General features: G+C 41.3%; 1 protein-coding gene across 2 annotated transcripts in view; it reads left to right on the top strand.

Moving 5' to 3' along the window:
- SAMD3 (sterile alpha motif domain containing 3) overlaps positions 1-16,424 on the top strand; it is an 80,172-nt gene that overhangs the window by 12,808 nt on the left and 50,940 nt on the right. For both annotated transcript variants that reach the window (XM_005280247.4, XM_024113614.3), the window contains exons 2-3: positions 11,645-11,751; positions 12,519-12,708. In XM_005280247.4, the coding sequence (XP_005280304.2) occupies positions 11,673-11,751; positions 12,519-12,708 (269 nt within the window). In that variant the 5' untranslated portion in view covers positions 11,645-11,672. The remainder of the gene's footprint in view (positions 1-11,644; positions 11,752-12,518; positions 12,709-16,424) is intronic.

The following is a 16,424-nucleotide window of genomic DNA, read 5'->3' as shown; positions in this document are numbered from 1 at the left end:
GGACTTGCAAAGGGCAAAAAAAGTCCCTGTCTTTAAAAAGGGAAACAAAGAGGACATAGAATTATAGACCAGTCAGCCTAACTTTGATTCCTGGGACAAATTATTGAAAATTCAGTTTGTAAACACCTAGAGGATAATAGGTTTAAAAGTAGTAATCAACATGGATTTGTCAAGAACAAATCAGGCCAAAACAATCTAACTTCCTTCTTTTACAATGTTACAGGCATAGTGGATTGGGGGTGAGGTGATGGGGAGGAGGAGTAGATATAACTTATCTTGATTTTAGTAAGGTTTTTTGACACAGTCCCACATGACATTCTCATAAGCAAACTAGGGAAATATGGTCTAGATGAAATTAGTATAAGGTGGGTGCAAAGCTGTTTGAAAGAATAGTTTTCAGTGGTTTGCTGTCAATTTGGGGGGACATATCTAGTTGGTCTTGGAGGGGTTAGTCCTGAATTTGGGACTATTTGATATTTTCATTGATGTCTTGGATAATGGAGTGGAGGGTATGCTTGTAAAGTTTGTGTATGACACCAGGCTAAGAGGGGGTTGCAAGCACTGTGGGGGACAGGATTAGAATTCAAAACAAGCTTGACAAATTGGAGAATTGGTCTGAAATCAACAAGATGAAATTCAGTAAAGACAAGTGCAAAGTACTACACCTAGGAAGGAAAAATCAAAGGCACAACTACAAAAGAGAGGCTATCTGGCTAGACCGTAGTACTGCTGAAAAGGATCTAGGGATTATTGTGAATCACAAATTGAATATGAGTAAAAAAGGCTAATATTCTGGGATGTATTAACAGGAGTGTTGTATGTTAGACATGGGAGATAATTGTCCCATTCTACTCAGCACTGGTAAAGCTGCAGCTGGAATTCTGTGTCCCGAAAGGATCGTGTGTTCAAGTTTTTCCTCTGCCCTTCAGAATCTTTTAAAGATAATGTAAGAGCAGCTATACACAGGCCAGCAGAAGGAGACCAAAACAGAAAGAGCTGTACAAGGAGAACAATACCAAGAGTATACAAAGCCAATAATATGAAGCAATTGTGAAAAAGGCTAATATTCTGGGGTATATTAATAGGAGTATACTATGTAAGACCCAGGAGGTAATTGTCCTGCTCTACTCAGCACTGGTGAGGCCTTTGGAATATTATGTCCAGTTTTGGGCACCACACTTTAAGAAATATGTGGTCAAATTGTTCCAGAGAGTCCAGAGGAGCACTACAAAAATGATAAAAGATTTAGAAAACCTGGCCTATGAGGAGAGGTTAAAAAAACGGGGTATGTTTAGTTTTGAGAAAAAGAAGACTGAGGGGGGGAATCTGATGAATCTTCAAATAAGTTAAGGGCCGTTATAAAGAGGACTGAGATCAACTGTTCATTGTGTCCACTGAAGGTAGGACAAGAAGAAATGCACTTAATCTGCAACAAGGGAGATTTAGGTTAGATATTAGGAAAAACTTTCCAACTATAAGGATACTTAAGGACTGGAATAATCTTCCAAGGGAGGTTGTGGAATTTTCATCACTGGAGGTTTTTGAGGACAGGTTGAACACCACCTATCAGGGATAGTATAGGTTTACTTGGTCCTGCCTCAGCACAGGGGGCTGGACTACATGACCTTCAGAGATCCCTTCCAGGCCTACATTTCTAAGGTTATATATGTCTTGTCTCTCTCACATGCTTTAGTCTCCCTTTTTCTCTATTTCTGATTCTATATATTTTGAGTTGTTTGGTTTGAGCAGTGCTTTGCTATGCATTATACAGTGTTTATGGTATACATAAGACACACTGAACTTTGTTTTTCCACTCCCTGGGGCAGTAAGGCCTGATCTACACTGCCACTTAAGTTGACGTAAGTTATGTCGACCTAACGCGGTGTCTCCACCGACGTAGCTTCTGCCTCTCCAGGAGGTGGAGTATTGAAGTTGACGGAAGAGCGCTCTGCCATCAACTTATTGCGTCTTCACCAGACCCACTAAATCAATGCCGCTGCCAATTTAGCATGCCAGTGTAGACAAGCCCTAAGAGACAGAACTGCAAAGAATAATCTAACGTTTTGATGTATGCCTGGTGCTCTCTGGTCACCAACTTGAAAAGCAGCTTTTAGGAATGGCCAAAAGCTGAAACACCACAGTACAATTACAATAGAGGTTCAAGTCCCTAAATAGCAGGGCACTCTTACTTTAAAGGTGGATGCAAGTGCCTCAGTTATTTTTAATCTTTTAGAGGTGGAAAAACCCCAGCCTTGGGCTGTAACTGCCCTGCTTTAAGCAATTTGTCCTGAATTGGCACTCTCAGTTGGGTCCCACCAGACCCAGCATCGTTACACTCTTATTCATTACCCATAGTGAATACACAACAAATGTATGTGAAACAGCCTAACGTGTTGTTGTTTGCCACAGTGCATAGATGGTGATGAGCACTTGGAATCTCCATCTAGGGCCTGGTTCAGCAAACCTTCACACATGTGACTTTGAAGTCAAAAGAGACTACTCTGAATGCACCTGTTAAGAAATAGGTGTGGTTCCCCACATCAAAGGCGACCAGAACATCTTTTTGTTAAGTGTTCATTAGATATCAGAGGTGCATGAGAACAAAGGCTTGTATTGTATGTATGTGCACAACTTTCTTGGTGTGTGAACAAACATTACAATAAGGAAGGCTTAGTTTTTTACAGAACCTATTCTGTAAGGGCTAGTCTACATATAATTTTTGTACTGATTTAACTTAATTGGTTTAGAAATTGCCATAGTTAAATCAGTGCACGAACATAGCTTTAGTAGTAAAAAAGGTGCTCATATTGATTTCAGGGCTTGAGTCGTGCCAGAACATTCTGGAGCACTGTTCCAGTACTTTTGATGCTATCACTTATGATAAGGTGGCTGGATGGTTTATACCCATCCCCCCGCTGCAGAGGGTCTGTGATACTGTCCTCACTGGCTCTGGGTAGAGCTGAGTTTAACAGTGTGTTGGAGGTACGTTCCTCTCACTCTCTCCGCCTTGGGATGGAGTGGAGGAAGACGGCGGATCTTCGGCCCGTTTCCGAGATGCACCAAAGAGTTGGCTGGAGACCAATGCTGCTGATGGATAGTAACATAGAATTTGGTGCCTTTGTGGGTAAGTATAACAAAGTAGATTGTGAATGTCCTGAAGTCATTAGTAGCTGCTCTTATCCTCTTGCTTCTGGCTCTGCTTGCCTGGCTTTCACCCAGCCTTGTGTTGAAAGTGGAGGATACGTTAATTGTGGTTTTATTCATGATGAAGATGACCCTAATGATTAAAACTGCAGCAGCAGAGTTGATACATATGATGAACAGTATCCAAAAGAAGATACCTCTGTCATCCAGCAACCAAGCATCAACAGTAAACTGTGAGCTAAGTGGTGGTTCACATGAAAAATTGAATGTTAAAGATGGGAGGAGCCTCTGAGGGTGTCGGAGTGCAGTGTAGCCCCTGACAGGTGGTGTCAAGGTGTACGGGGTAAGATGGGGGGCAGTGCAGAACCTGCTGCCATGGGGCTCCTGGGGCTCCCGAACCCAGAAAAAGCTGCCCTACTTTGCATTGCTATCACTTATGAGTGATAGTGTTGGACATGCGTTCCTGCACTACTTTTTTTAAGGACTCAAGCACTGGTCAATTTAGAAACACTGCTTAGCTATCTTAGTACAAAAACTGTGTAGGCAAGCCCTATATCATAAGCTTAACATTGCTTTTCTGGTTACTTGTTCAAAAATGTATGTGATGCAGAAGTACTGAAGATAGAAGACAGTGCAGTAAGCAGTTCTCTAGAATATTAGTTCCCAATTTTTTTGTCTTAGGCTATGTCTATACTAGCACCCCTGACCGACATAAGTTTCACTGACCGAAGCACTGGTGTGGACAGTGTTCTGTCAGCAGGAGATGCTCTCCCACTCATATAGCTACTGCAACTCGTGGGGGGTGGTTTAATTATGCCGATGGGAGAGCTCCCTCTTGTTGGCCTAGAGCGGCTACATGGGAGACCTTACAGCGGCACAGCTGCAGCAGTACAGCTGTGCCATTGTAAGGTCTATAGTGTAGACATAGCCTTACATACCCCTTTTTGTGCACATTTATTTTGGGTCTCAATAGCCTTAAGTTATTTTACTACAGAGTTGGAAATAATGTATTCATCCTTTTTAAACATCATGTTTTTAGACCATGAATCAAAAAGAGGCACAATGGAAGCAGCCATTATTGTTGTTTATGACTCTTGTGTTACTCAAATTATAAGCATTGAATGGCGTGATGTATTTTGGTAAGCCACTGAACTATGTCAATGGCTTGACTTTTTAACTTGTCTAATTTAAATTCAGAGTTCCTTCTAATCTTTATCTGGATTATTGGAGAACATTGTTAATGGGCAGTGAGAGGCTCTGGGTGTGTGTGTATGCATTAATTAAAGGGCAGCGGGAGGCTGTGGGCATGCATGTTTAGTACCAAACGTAACGTGAATTATGTGTGGCAATAGAATAAGTTATATGATGCTGTATGTCAAAATGTATAGAACATTCACTGTGGATAGACCACTTGATGCAGTTTTCTTTCCTAACCTGTACAATTCTTCTGTTCTGAATCAGTCACTCTTCATGAGATTATATTGTATTCGTATTATAAAGAGTGCTTCTGCTTGAAGCAGGGAATCAGAATTCCAATGATATTCTGCATTCACAAGTTTCTGTGAGCTTGTAATGGAATACTCTGTTAGCATGTGCCTGAAGAATGTCAGCAAGAAGTTGTTGTTGGGATTTTGTTTTTGTAGTGGTTACTCTTTGACCACAAAAGTTTCTGTCTATGCTTTTAAAAGGTTGGTGCACATAGTGAAGTGCTCCTCATAGTGTAAACATGCAACCATATTTAAGATGGCATTGTTTCTATCTGCCTTCCATCAGAAGGCCTTAGACTGGAACAAGGGAATATCCAGTTAAGGTATCCTTTTTTATCATGTTTTACCCTCACTCATCACATTTCCCACTTTCAGTGACAGATTCCACCTTTCTATAAATGTTCTGTATGCGTGTGTGTGCACGCGCGCACACACACACACACTTCTCACCATTGTATTATAATGCCATATCTTAACTCTGACCGCACTGACATCAACATACATTCCAGTTAGGCATCAATGTACCTGTAAACTGTATGATACTGTTTTCTTTTGTAAAATGGGGATAAATAACTTAGGGCTTGGCTACACTTGCGAGTTACAGGGCAATAAAAGAGCCCCGGGCGCACTAGCTCACTACCCGTCCACACTGGCAAGGCAAGTAGAGTGCTCTGACTCTGCGGCTACAGCGCTGAGAGGAATAACATTTGCTGCGCCTTGGCTACAACGCCCAGGCATCAGCGTGAACGAGGTGTTGCATTACTGCGCTCTGATTGGCCTCTAGAAACGTCCTGTAATCCCCTTAAGTTAAGTGGTTGCTCTTGTCATTGTTTTGAACTCCTGTAGGAATGCAGAAATGCTCTTTCAAAGTTCCGTTTCTGACAGCCGACATGCAAGCCGTTACTGTGGAATGCTGGATGTGTGTGTGTGTGAGAGAGAGAGAGAGAGAGGCGGGCAGGAGAGGGAGAGGTCTGCTGCTGTCTGAACTTACAAGACAGCATGCTGACATGCTCTCAGCCCCCCAAAAACCCACTCTCTCTCCCCCCACATATACACACCACACTCCTTGTCACACTCCACTCCACCCCACCCCTCCCATTTTAAAAGCATGTTGCAGTCACTTGCATGCTGGGATAGCTGCCCATAATGCACCACTCCCAATGCTGCTGCAAATGTGGCCACACCAGTGCGCTTGAAGCTGTCAGGGTGGACAGATTGCAGCGCTTTCCCTACTGCGCTCCATGAAGACTGGTTTAACTCAAAGTGCTCTACATCTGCAAGTGTAGCCATGCCCTTACTTTACTTTTGTAAACTGCTTTGAGATCAGTGGATAAAGTATGTAACAGCTGATTTTTATTATTGGATGAGTTGGAAGTGAGATATGAGATGCCAAAATATTATGTAGATTCTTTTTTAAAAAGGGATGCAGAAGCTGTGTGAATTTTTAACTTCTTAAAAATATTTACAATTTTTAGGGGAATGTTTCAAAGTCACCAACTTGTATTCAGACTGTGCTTTTGAAATTTGCTCTATGGCTGTCCCAAATAGAGCTATTATTAGTTTCATGAATCTGCCTTCTTTTCTTAAACCAAAATGATGCACCATCACTGAAAATCTTAAGTATTAGGTACATCTTAATATTAGGTATACCCTGCAGCCTAGGAGAGCAGAGAGCAGGATTACAGGGGACAATAAAGAACCTTCTCTATATCTTGGCTTGGAAGGATTTTTCTATCAGTAAATGTCTATTTCACCATACACACACAAACTGACGAAAAAATATTTCCATTGGTGACAGAAATTTACATATAGGCAAAGTAAGAAAAATGTTGCTTGAGAATCTGTTAGTCAAAATCTAGTGATTTAGACTTTTCAGTTAGGCTAAAAAGAGACTAGTGAATGAATAGTAAAAACAGATATGAAATGTTGATTTAAGGATATTTACTTTGTCTATTTTGACATATGTTGAGGAGCTGTGTTTTAATGATTTATAAAGGTTTAAAATTTTGAATCTCAATGTCTACCATCATTAAATAATTATCTGAACGACCCCATAATTTCATGGAACTATGAAAATTTAAAATATAAAAATTAAAAAAGTCTTAAAACCCATCAGTTTGTGGAACTGAAAATTTAAATAATAAAAACTGGAAAAAAATGCTTAATAAGGAACATCAATATTATCAGTCAAAATTGTGAAAAAGTAAAAATAGAATTCTGCCAAATATCTTAGGCTATGTCTACAATAGGAGTGCTTTTCTGCTATCACTAAATGCGTATACTATGCTGGCAAAGTGCTGTTAGTGTGGACACAGCTATACCAACAGAACTGCACTTTTGCTGGTATAACTTGTTCTAGCACAACTCCTCCCCCCCCCCCCCCCCCCGGAGCAAAATAAGCTATACTGGCAAAACTGCATTCTAAGGACTTTTGCCAGCACAGCTATGTTGAGTAACAAATCACAGCTCTTCACACCCCTGATATTCATAGGTATGCCAGCAAAAGTTTATAATGTAGACTTGGCCTTAGCTGTACCATTGTCTAGAATTTTCTTCAAACTCCTGGGAGTTGACACTCACAACGTACTTATTTTTTTCTATCCTGAACTCCCTTTTGTGACTGTGCTGCCTCCCCTGCCCCCCCCCCCCCCCCCCACCAACTGAGTCAAATTCTAGTCTTAGATTCGCACAACTTTTTAAACGTTTCATACTGGGGCACGCATTGTACCCATTTGGAAGTTTGTCTCTCCTCTTTTCAGAGGATTGTAAGCCATTGGGCCAGTCTAACCAAGAAATAACATTATCTGGCAAAATAGCTTCCTCAAAGTCCAGGTTGCAATAAAATATTCATTATATGTTCTGTGGTTTTTGTTTTTTTCCGCTCCACTTTCACAAATTTCCTCAAAACTAAATCAGCCTGAAATTTCACTGGTGTGTTCTTATGTCATAACAAGATGTATTCAGAAGAGTTGAATCATAAAAGGTGTTTTGGAGATAAAGTGCTCAAAAAATGAGGCTCTCACTTCTAGGGAAATTTTTTAAAATTTAACTTAGTTTACTTTGAGGAAATAAACTCCCGACCTTTTAATCTAAAGCAGGGATGGGGAACCTCCGGCCCGCAGGCCGGATCCTGCCTGCTGCTTCCCTTTGTCTGACCCGCGGCAGGTCTCCACACCGTGGGCTGAAAGCCCCAAGCCTTGGTGCCCCTCTGCCAGGCTGGAGCCGTGAACACCAGCTTGCTAGCATGTCTCTGCGGCCCCTATGTGGAGGGGTTGTCAGGGAAGCTCTGCGTGATGCCTCCGCCCTCTAGCGCTGCATCCGCAGCTCTCATTGGCCGGGAATCGTGGCCAATGGGAGCTGCGGGGGTAGCGCCCGTGGGGGCAGGCAGCGTGCACTGTGTAGAGCCACCTGGCCTCTCTGCCTAGGGGCCGGATGTGCCGGTTGCTTCTCGGAGCAGCGTGCAGCCAAGGCAGGCAGGGAGCCTGCCTTATCCTCGCTGCGCTGCCCACTGGGAGCTGCCTGAGGTAAGCGCCGCCCGGCTGGAGACAGCACCCCAAACCTTCTCCCGCACCCCAAGCTCCTGCCCCAGGTTGGAACCCCCTCCCACAGCCTAACTCCCTCCCCCCGCACCCTAACCCCCTGCCCCAGCCCAGAACCCCCTCTCGCACCCCGAAGCTCTAATTTCTGGCCCCACCACAGAGCCTAGGGGAAGCCCTGAGCCTTCGTACCCCCATCCCCACTGCGGGACTGTGTGTGGCCCCCGATTGATTTTTTTCTGTGGGTCAGTGTCCCCAATAGAAAAAAGGTTCCCTATCCATGCTCTAAACTGAGGACCGATTCTAAAAGCACTAACTATCATGAGTAGTCCTGAGGATGTCAGTGGGATTCTGCTGATGTCTACTTCGACTAATAGGTTCTCTCCCCAGTAGTAAATGTTTGAAGAACGGGTGCTAACGCTGTATTGCAGTAATCATAAACAGGCAGGAGCTCTTGAAAATTGAAGCTCTATGCTGAGTTCAATCTGTACTTTATGGTCTACATTGCTAAAAGTATTGCTTCTGCTGACTTTTTTTGTTCTGCTTCTGAAGCACTGATAGTATATAACTATATCTTCTACTACTGTTTGTACAGTAACTAGCGCAATAGGGCCCCATTCGTGGTTGGTCCTTATGCTCTACTGTAATAAACATGAGCAACAAAAATGATAAAATGTTTAGAAAACCTGACATATAAGGAAAGGTTAAAAAATGGGCATGTTTAGTCTTGAGAAAAAAGGATTGTGGGGGAGCCCGATAATAGTTTTCAAATATGCTGAGGACTGTGATCAGTTGTTCTCCATGGCCACTGTTGGTAGAACAAGAAGTAATGGGCTTAATCTGTAGCAAGGGAGATTTAGGTTAGATATTAGGAAAAAAATTCTTACTATAAGGGTAGTAACGCTCTGGAATTGGCTTCCAGTGGAGGTTGTGGAGTCCCCATCACTGGAGGTTTTTGAGAACAGGTTGGACAAAGAACTGTCAGGGATGGTCTAGGTTTACTTGGTCCTGCCTCAGCGCAGAGGGCTGGACTAGATGATCCCTTGAGGTCCCTTCCAGCCTACATTTCTACGGTGAATAATAATTATGCAGCAAAGAGCCTGAATATCAGTATCCATGTTCAATGTTTCTAGCTGGCTCCATAACTCTGCCAGAATAGTGGTGGGCTCTCTATTCTCCCCGCATTACCTTTACCGTATTAAAGCATCTGTAAACTAAGCTGTGGTTGTTAAATACTTTGAAGTGTATGTATGTAATGAACGTTTGTATAAGTCTAATTTTCAAACATGACTCCTGTAAACTGCTGTCATTTAAAATAATGTGCAGAACCTGCATTTCCATGCATAGACTGTCATTTGCATGCAAAATGGGTAACTACACATGCTACATGTTCAGGCCCTTTTTATAGCTGCAGTTAACTACAGTATTTGGCATTTTGGTATGACCTGATTAAAAATGCTCTTATAGTATGGGCCATTGGCAGTTTCCCATTTTTAAGTATTTTACTTTTTTATTATTGTTTGGCTCTTAAGGCAAGTATCTTCTGCATTCTGTTTTATCTTTCAAGTTTTTAGACGCTTTTTTTTCGTCCTACTCTTCACAAGGAAGCAAGAAGTGTGACAGGAAGGTGTGATTTTTAATTTACACCAGAGTTCTCAGCAAATAATGACTTTTCACACCCTGTTATTGCAGCTTAGCCTGGGGGAGGAGTTGTATGGCTACTGTTGTCATATCAAATTAAATCCACTCTTGTAATTCAGAAAGACATTCCTTTTTAATTTAACCCTTTTCAGTTTCTGAAGCATATTTATCTTAGATGGATGAACTTTAAATTATTCTAATTATTTAAAAACTAATGGGGTGTGTGGGGGAAAGAATTATTATTGAAGCATGTAACATGTAAATGCCTATTCTCAAGTTTGGTATGTTTTTTGCCCTCCTACAGTATGACAAATTGTGACTCTCATCCTGCAATGAACTTTACATGGGCAGACCCTGGTACCTGCATGGAGTTCATTGCAGAATCAGGGCCTTATGTATGTCTGCATTGTAAGAAAATGTTAGGTCTAGTATGTCTAATGTCACCTGGAAGGAAAATGATTAGCCCACCCAAAAAGTTCTCTTGAGTCAGCTAATGTTTTTGCCTCTCTGATTACTTAGAAACTAATTCTCTGCTCTTCAAAATTTGCCATGGCATTCAGCGAGTGCTTGACTTCCATGCAGCAGAGCCAAATTACATCAATTTAGTATTAAAAAAATTAAAAAAACACTCATGACAGTGGTGTCTCTCTAGAGTTTTAATTGTAAAAGAGTCATAAAGATGGGAAGGCAATTTCTCTGTATAAGCACATCATATCTTTCCAGTGCAGTTGTTCATTTTTTAAATTTAATTATTTATTTACTTACTTACTTAAAGTTACTGACCATCTTGGGCATTTTAAAACCAAATTAAAAGCAGATTAAATAAATCAATAAAAATAAAGTTAAGAATCTTATTTCAAGCTATTATGGAGGGAGGGATTGTAATGTTTAAGGCATTTCAGTTGATGGCCTTTAATCTGTATAGGCCTTTCTTTTAAAAATTAAAAAACAGTGCAAACTCCTAGTGATGTTTTGGGGTAAGAAGTGACTTACCATGGTTTGGTTTACCTTGGTTTCAAATAAGTAGATCAGAGCAGACATGCTCTTTAGAGAAGGACTATATGGCACATGGAATATAAAAATACTTGGGTACAGTAAGTAGGATGCCTAAGGACTCGATTCTGAATGGTGCTGAGTCCCCTCAGTCCCATCAAATAGGAGATGAAGGAACTGAGTCCCTCCTAGAATGGGCCCTTCTATTTGCTCTAATATCATTATGATCCATGTGACATGCATTTCGTACCAATAGTTTGAGCCTGAGACAGAATGTGTGAATGGTGAACAACAAAAGTAGTCTGCCCCTCCCCCGGATTTTCCAGAGGCTTTTATTGCCCCTAATTGTTTGTAATCAAGATTTAAGTGTTCACTTGACTAACTGCTTGGTAGTGGAGAGAGGGTTAATGTGCTCGATTTACTATAAACATATATGTGACAGACTCTTATCTGATGCGTTTTTTTTTTCTGTAAAATGTCAGCCATTTCCTGATGAGGGTGGTGGTGAATTTCACACCTTTCTCTTCTTTGTGTGGAAACCTGGGAGTTAATGGTACAGGATCAGGTAGCATTCTGTGTAATAAAGAATGAGGTTTTTTGTTAGAGGAACAGAGGGAAATCAGGGAGGAAAAGAAGGGGAGGGGAAGAAAGAAGGAATTGGAAAAATTGGCTGCTTGAAATAGATATTACTTTAGCAGGTAAATAGCAGCTTTATTTCTCAATACATGTTTTTACTCAGAGCATGTAACGCTGCCTCAGAAAGACTGAGCATTCTGTTGTCTTGGGAAGCTGACTCTGGAGTGGAGCATAAAAATAAAACATTACTTTATTTTCATTCCACAGTGGAATTTTACCATTGCAGCACCTGAAGATGGAAAGTTGGTCAGTTGATGAAGTCTGCAACTGGTTGGTGCAGAGAAATTTAGGAGAATTAGTTCCTAAGTTTCGTGGTAAGTCTTTTTTGTTAAATGTGTATTTCCTGTCTCTCTGCTTGAAAAAAAGTATAGTCTGTTTTTTAATTTCCACCGTCTAATTTCTTGTTTATGGATAGTATTCAATTTTGTTTGTTTGTATTTAATTGCCGTTGGGTAACTTCAGCTTTTAGCAGAATTTATTAGGGAGAGGACAGACCTGATAAATCAAAATGAGGTTGTAAATTTATTATGAATAGTCTGGAAGAACTGCTATGAGAGGGACTGAAAACCTATAAACATATACACCTTCTAGGAACAAAATTGGGTTTACTGGCATTTGTTTAGGGCCATTTTATATTTAATATCTGTGTTTATAGTGATGCAACTTTGATATGTAAAAGTTTGTTTTATGGTACTGTACAAAGGATTGAGAGAGATTGGCACTCAAACATGCTGTGCAATCTCTAAAATGTTTTCCCTCATTAACAAAATACCAGTATATTGTAAATAAGCGTGCCTTAACATATTAAAATATCCAGTTTGTCAATTGCTTTGTGTCTAAGGCACAGAATTTTGTTACTGGAAGACATCAAACCACTAATTTGTAAAATAAGTTAAAATTCTTGCCCAGCTTTTTGGAAGGGATAGTAGCGAAAACAAATGATCTTGTGTTACAGTTGCTGTTGAAGAACTAACCATGTTTGCCTTTGAGAACCACCTACCTTGTAACATCATGTTGTATTAGGTATTCAGAATCTTACTACACAGTAATACGTAAGGATATTTTTCTCTTCCATTTTCAGAGGAAGAAGTGAGCGGAGCAGCTCTTTTGGCTCTTAATGATCGGATGGTGCAGCAGCTGGTGAAGAAAATTGGGCACCAAGCAGTACTAATGGATCTGATTAATAAATACCAGCAACAGAATAATGGACTACAATCTTTTACTTACAGTTGTGAAATAACTCCTCCAAAGTCACCAGAAGCAAACAGTGGGTGAGTCTGTCTATGCGTGAAACAAAATATTATTCTGTTTAAGTATGGCTGTAATCTTCCCTCTGCGTTTTCATGCTGGCATTCATTAGCTCCATAGCTAATATGTTATATAGTTAAGTTATATAACTTCTGTACAATTTGAACCCCAGCTGAAATGTTTAATTTAATACTTTGTGGGTTTAGACATGATGTAAACATTGCTGCACAAGTTGTTATAGGTGGGGCTGATTGCCCTTACAATACTTTGTAATCAGTTGTTTATAACTTTGCCAGACTATAACCATTTTAGCTGAAACATTCCATGCTGGATGTCTGACTTAATTTCTAACCACCCTCCCCCCCCCGGCCCAGTCTTCCAAAACAATTCAGACGTTCCTGAGTATGAGGCTGTGGAGAAATGTTTTGCCACTTTAAAAAGTTCTGGGGACTTGTCCCTGTTAAAAATATTGTGGGACCTTTTCTTCTAAATGCTCTCGACTCATAGTTTGGAGAGGGGACTTGAAATTTGGCAGAGGGGCAGCCTTTGTGTCAGGGATGGGCCTTTTACCATTCTTGGAAAATCCACCCAAATTTGGCCAGGTTATAAGTCTTTGAAAAATCTCAGTTCACAAATGCTCAATAGAGACATTTTAGAAGATTGTGCCTGCTGAATTTCCCAAAGATTCTGACTGCACTGGGCATGTTCCAGTCCAGGGTTCAACTGGAATTTCCCTGCAATTGCAGCTCTGTGCTGCTGTGCACTGGGCCAGGTTCATCTGTGAGTACCTGAACAGAGAGCACAGTTGACAAGGCCTGTCTCTCCTGTGCTTTCAATGAGCCTTCTGCTGGGGAGCCTGGAGGAGGAAGCTGCCTAATTCGAATGCAGGGAGGACAAGAGCCAGATCTACGGAATGGGGTAGGGAAAATAGATTAGGACAAGGAGGTGCAGGAAGACTGGGACTTGGACCTGGGGGTGGCAGAGTCTTGGACTTGAGGCTGGTAGGGGGAGGAGAGGGAAAATGTGGTGGGGGCTCAGACTGGGAATTGGGGGGAGGGGACAGGGAGGTGCTAGGATTTCCTGGTTTTTAGAGATGGTTTAATTATGTTGGTGGGAGAACTTTCTCCCGATGGCACAGAGACCTTACAACAGTGGTACTGCTGTGCTGCTGTAAGGTCTCTAGTGTAGACAAAGCCTAAGTGAGGATGGGATTCAGTGGATGAGTCAGGGGTGGGGATGAGACAGGACCGGAACAGGGACAGGTTGGAGGAGATAGAGCAGAATAGGTCACTCTTTAGCATGCTTGGAAAAGTCTGTGCCCACTTGAGAACACTGCCCTCCAGAGCCTGGAATGGAACTCAAGAATTCCTGAGTGTCTCTGTTCCTCTGGTGTCAGCAAATATCTATGAACGCCCCCTTCCCCCGAGCATAGTGTCCAATCCCTGTCTATTGGTGGTCCAGATAGAGCATGGTACTTTTAATTTGGCCCCCTTGTGCGCATACATTATGATACTGTTTTTAATTGCATGATCACATTTATCCCCTTCGACCCCCACCCCACCTCATCCTTGCCTCATTCAGTGCACTGCATGGACCTGCTCTGAGGGTGATGCAGGGTTGTGTAGCGAAGGATGTTGTCTGTAGAACCCCTGCTTCGTTTGTTGCAGAAGTTGGAAGGTGTGTACTGAATGAGGCAGAGAAAGGATGGTCTTGTAGTTAAGGCAGTTGAATGCTGCCCTGGAAAATTCGATTCTATCCCTGCCTCTGCCTCAGAGCTCCAATGTGATATTAGTCAAGGATATTTAAACCAAACTTTTCACAGGTTGACCACCTAACTGTGTGTGCCTCATTTTCTGGGCATGTGACTTGAGCCCCTAGGGGTCTGATTTACAGAAGTGCTGAGCACTCAGACCTGCAACTGACATCAATGAGAGCTGTGCTTTGGATACATTACGTGCTACATAATACTAAGTATTCTGAAAATCAGGTCCTAGGCATCTCAGATTGGGCACCCAGAACTAGTGGATACTTTTGACTTAAAATTTTCTGTGCTTCAGGTCCCCAGAGGATAATAAAATGGGCATAATAATTCTCCCTCATTTCACAGATGTGTTTTGAAAATAAATTCATTAATGTTTGTGAAGCACTCATACTATAGTGATGAGCACCAAAGACTGTGAGAAAAAGAATACTGTCTTCATCGCAGGATATAAATAGTATTCATTAAATAAAGCCTGGAGCCGCACTTTGAGCAATGTGGGGAAAACAAAATATTGAATAGTTGTTCAATAAGTGACCACAATCCATTCTGTGCACTCAATGAAGCAGAATCCTGTGGAAAAAATAGTATGTGATGATATAATTAATGATTGTTTCATAAATGGATACATACAAGGTGGCTGAATAAAGGTTCCACAGGCAATCTTAGTTTTGGAATTTCCTACTTTATGAATGCTTGACTTTGCAACTTTAATAATGTTCTTTTAACATAGGTTTGTGTATGTGTAATAAATATGTATGCTGCACAAACTTTTTTCAGGAATTCTTTCTTTGACTTTGTTTCATTCTCTAGAAACCAGAATTTGTGCTATCTGTGATTTTGGAGCACTGTAATAATTTTTTTTTTACTTTTAACATTGTTAATGGTTTTCCTGCAAACCACCTTTTGACATAGAGAATCAGATTATTTGGGGGGGGAAACAGAAATGCACAGATCTAGTATATAATATATACACATGCACAAAACGGATTCATTTTTTTCACTGTTCGCTTGCTGACACTAGACCAGATTACAGAGCCCTTAATTGCATATTGGCTGCACAACCTGGCTTGCTTTTTGCAGCATCCTATGGCAAAGCATCTGTCACACTGTAAGCAATATGTCCTTCATCCTTTCTTCTGCCTCCATTCCTTCTTACATGAATGCCTTTCTTAATGTTCATGGGTGCTTTCTTGGCCTACCACTCTTTAAGTTCTCTTCCTTTCTGTTGTTTGCTGTCTTTTGGTTGTCAGGTGAGAGAGAATGATTTCTAAGAGCAGGCATTTTGTACAAAGTCAGCTTAGGTCCTGCTTATAAAATGAGAACTGCATTAGTTGGATAGAGTACTGTAGGCACCTAAATGAATAGTCACTATATAAAAATACTAAGGGTAGAGGTGATGAACTTGACCAGAAATACTGTATCTGAAACACGTCCTATGAAGTCTGGATCAGTATCTGGATCTGGGCTTAATGCCTTGGGCCTATCGCTAATTGTGAGGTCAGAGTGTACCTGCATGTGCACTAGCACCAGAGGAGCTGTTTGCATGGTGTCTTCATGGCCACATATGGAATTTCATACATCAGTTATCTGTAGACTAACTGCTCCCAAGTTCAGTTGGGAGCCTGAAGCCACATTAAGAAGATATCTGGTTGCTCTGACTTAAGTGAGTGGTTTGAAAAAATGACTAGGGAAAATGAAAAGGTCCACTGAAAAGGAAATCTGCACTCAAACATGCCTGTTCTTGAGGTCACTTGTCAGCAACAGGTCCCCATGCACCAGTTGTATTAGTTTGTCCACTACTGTAGATGGAACAGTGATTTTGCACACCACTGCAGACAGTGTTCTTCAGACTTAAAAGATGCTGCAGAGATGGTATGCAAAGAAGTCTTCAAGATCTATATTATAAATAGCTGGAACACTTCTATGTTGCAACTGGCGATGGGTCCAGACTTCCCTAATATTCAGGTTCAAGAAAAT

This window comes from Chrysemys picta, chromosome 3 (genome assembly GCF_011386835.1).
Source record: "Chrysemys picta bellii isolate R12L10 chromosome 3, ASM1138683v2, whole genome shotgun sequence".
Classification (NCBI taxonomy): domain Eukaryota; kingdom Metazoa; phylum Chordata; order Testudines; family Emydidae; genus Chrysemys; species Chrysemys picta.
Note: the sequence above shows the minus strand (reverse complement) of the source record. Positions and strands in the feature narration are given on the sequence as shown.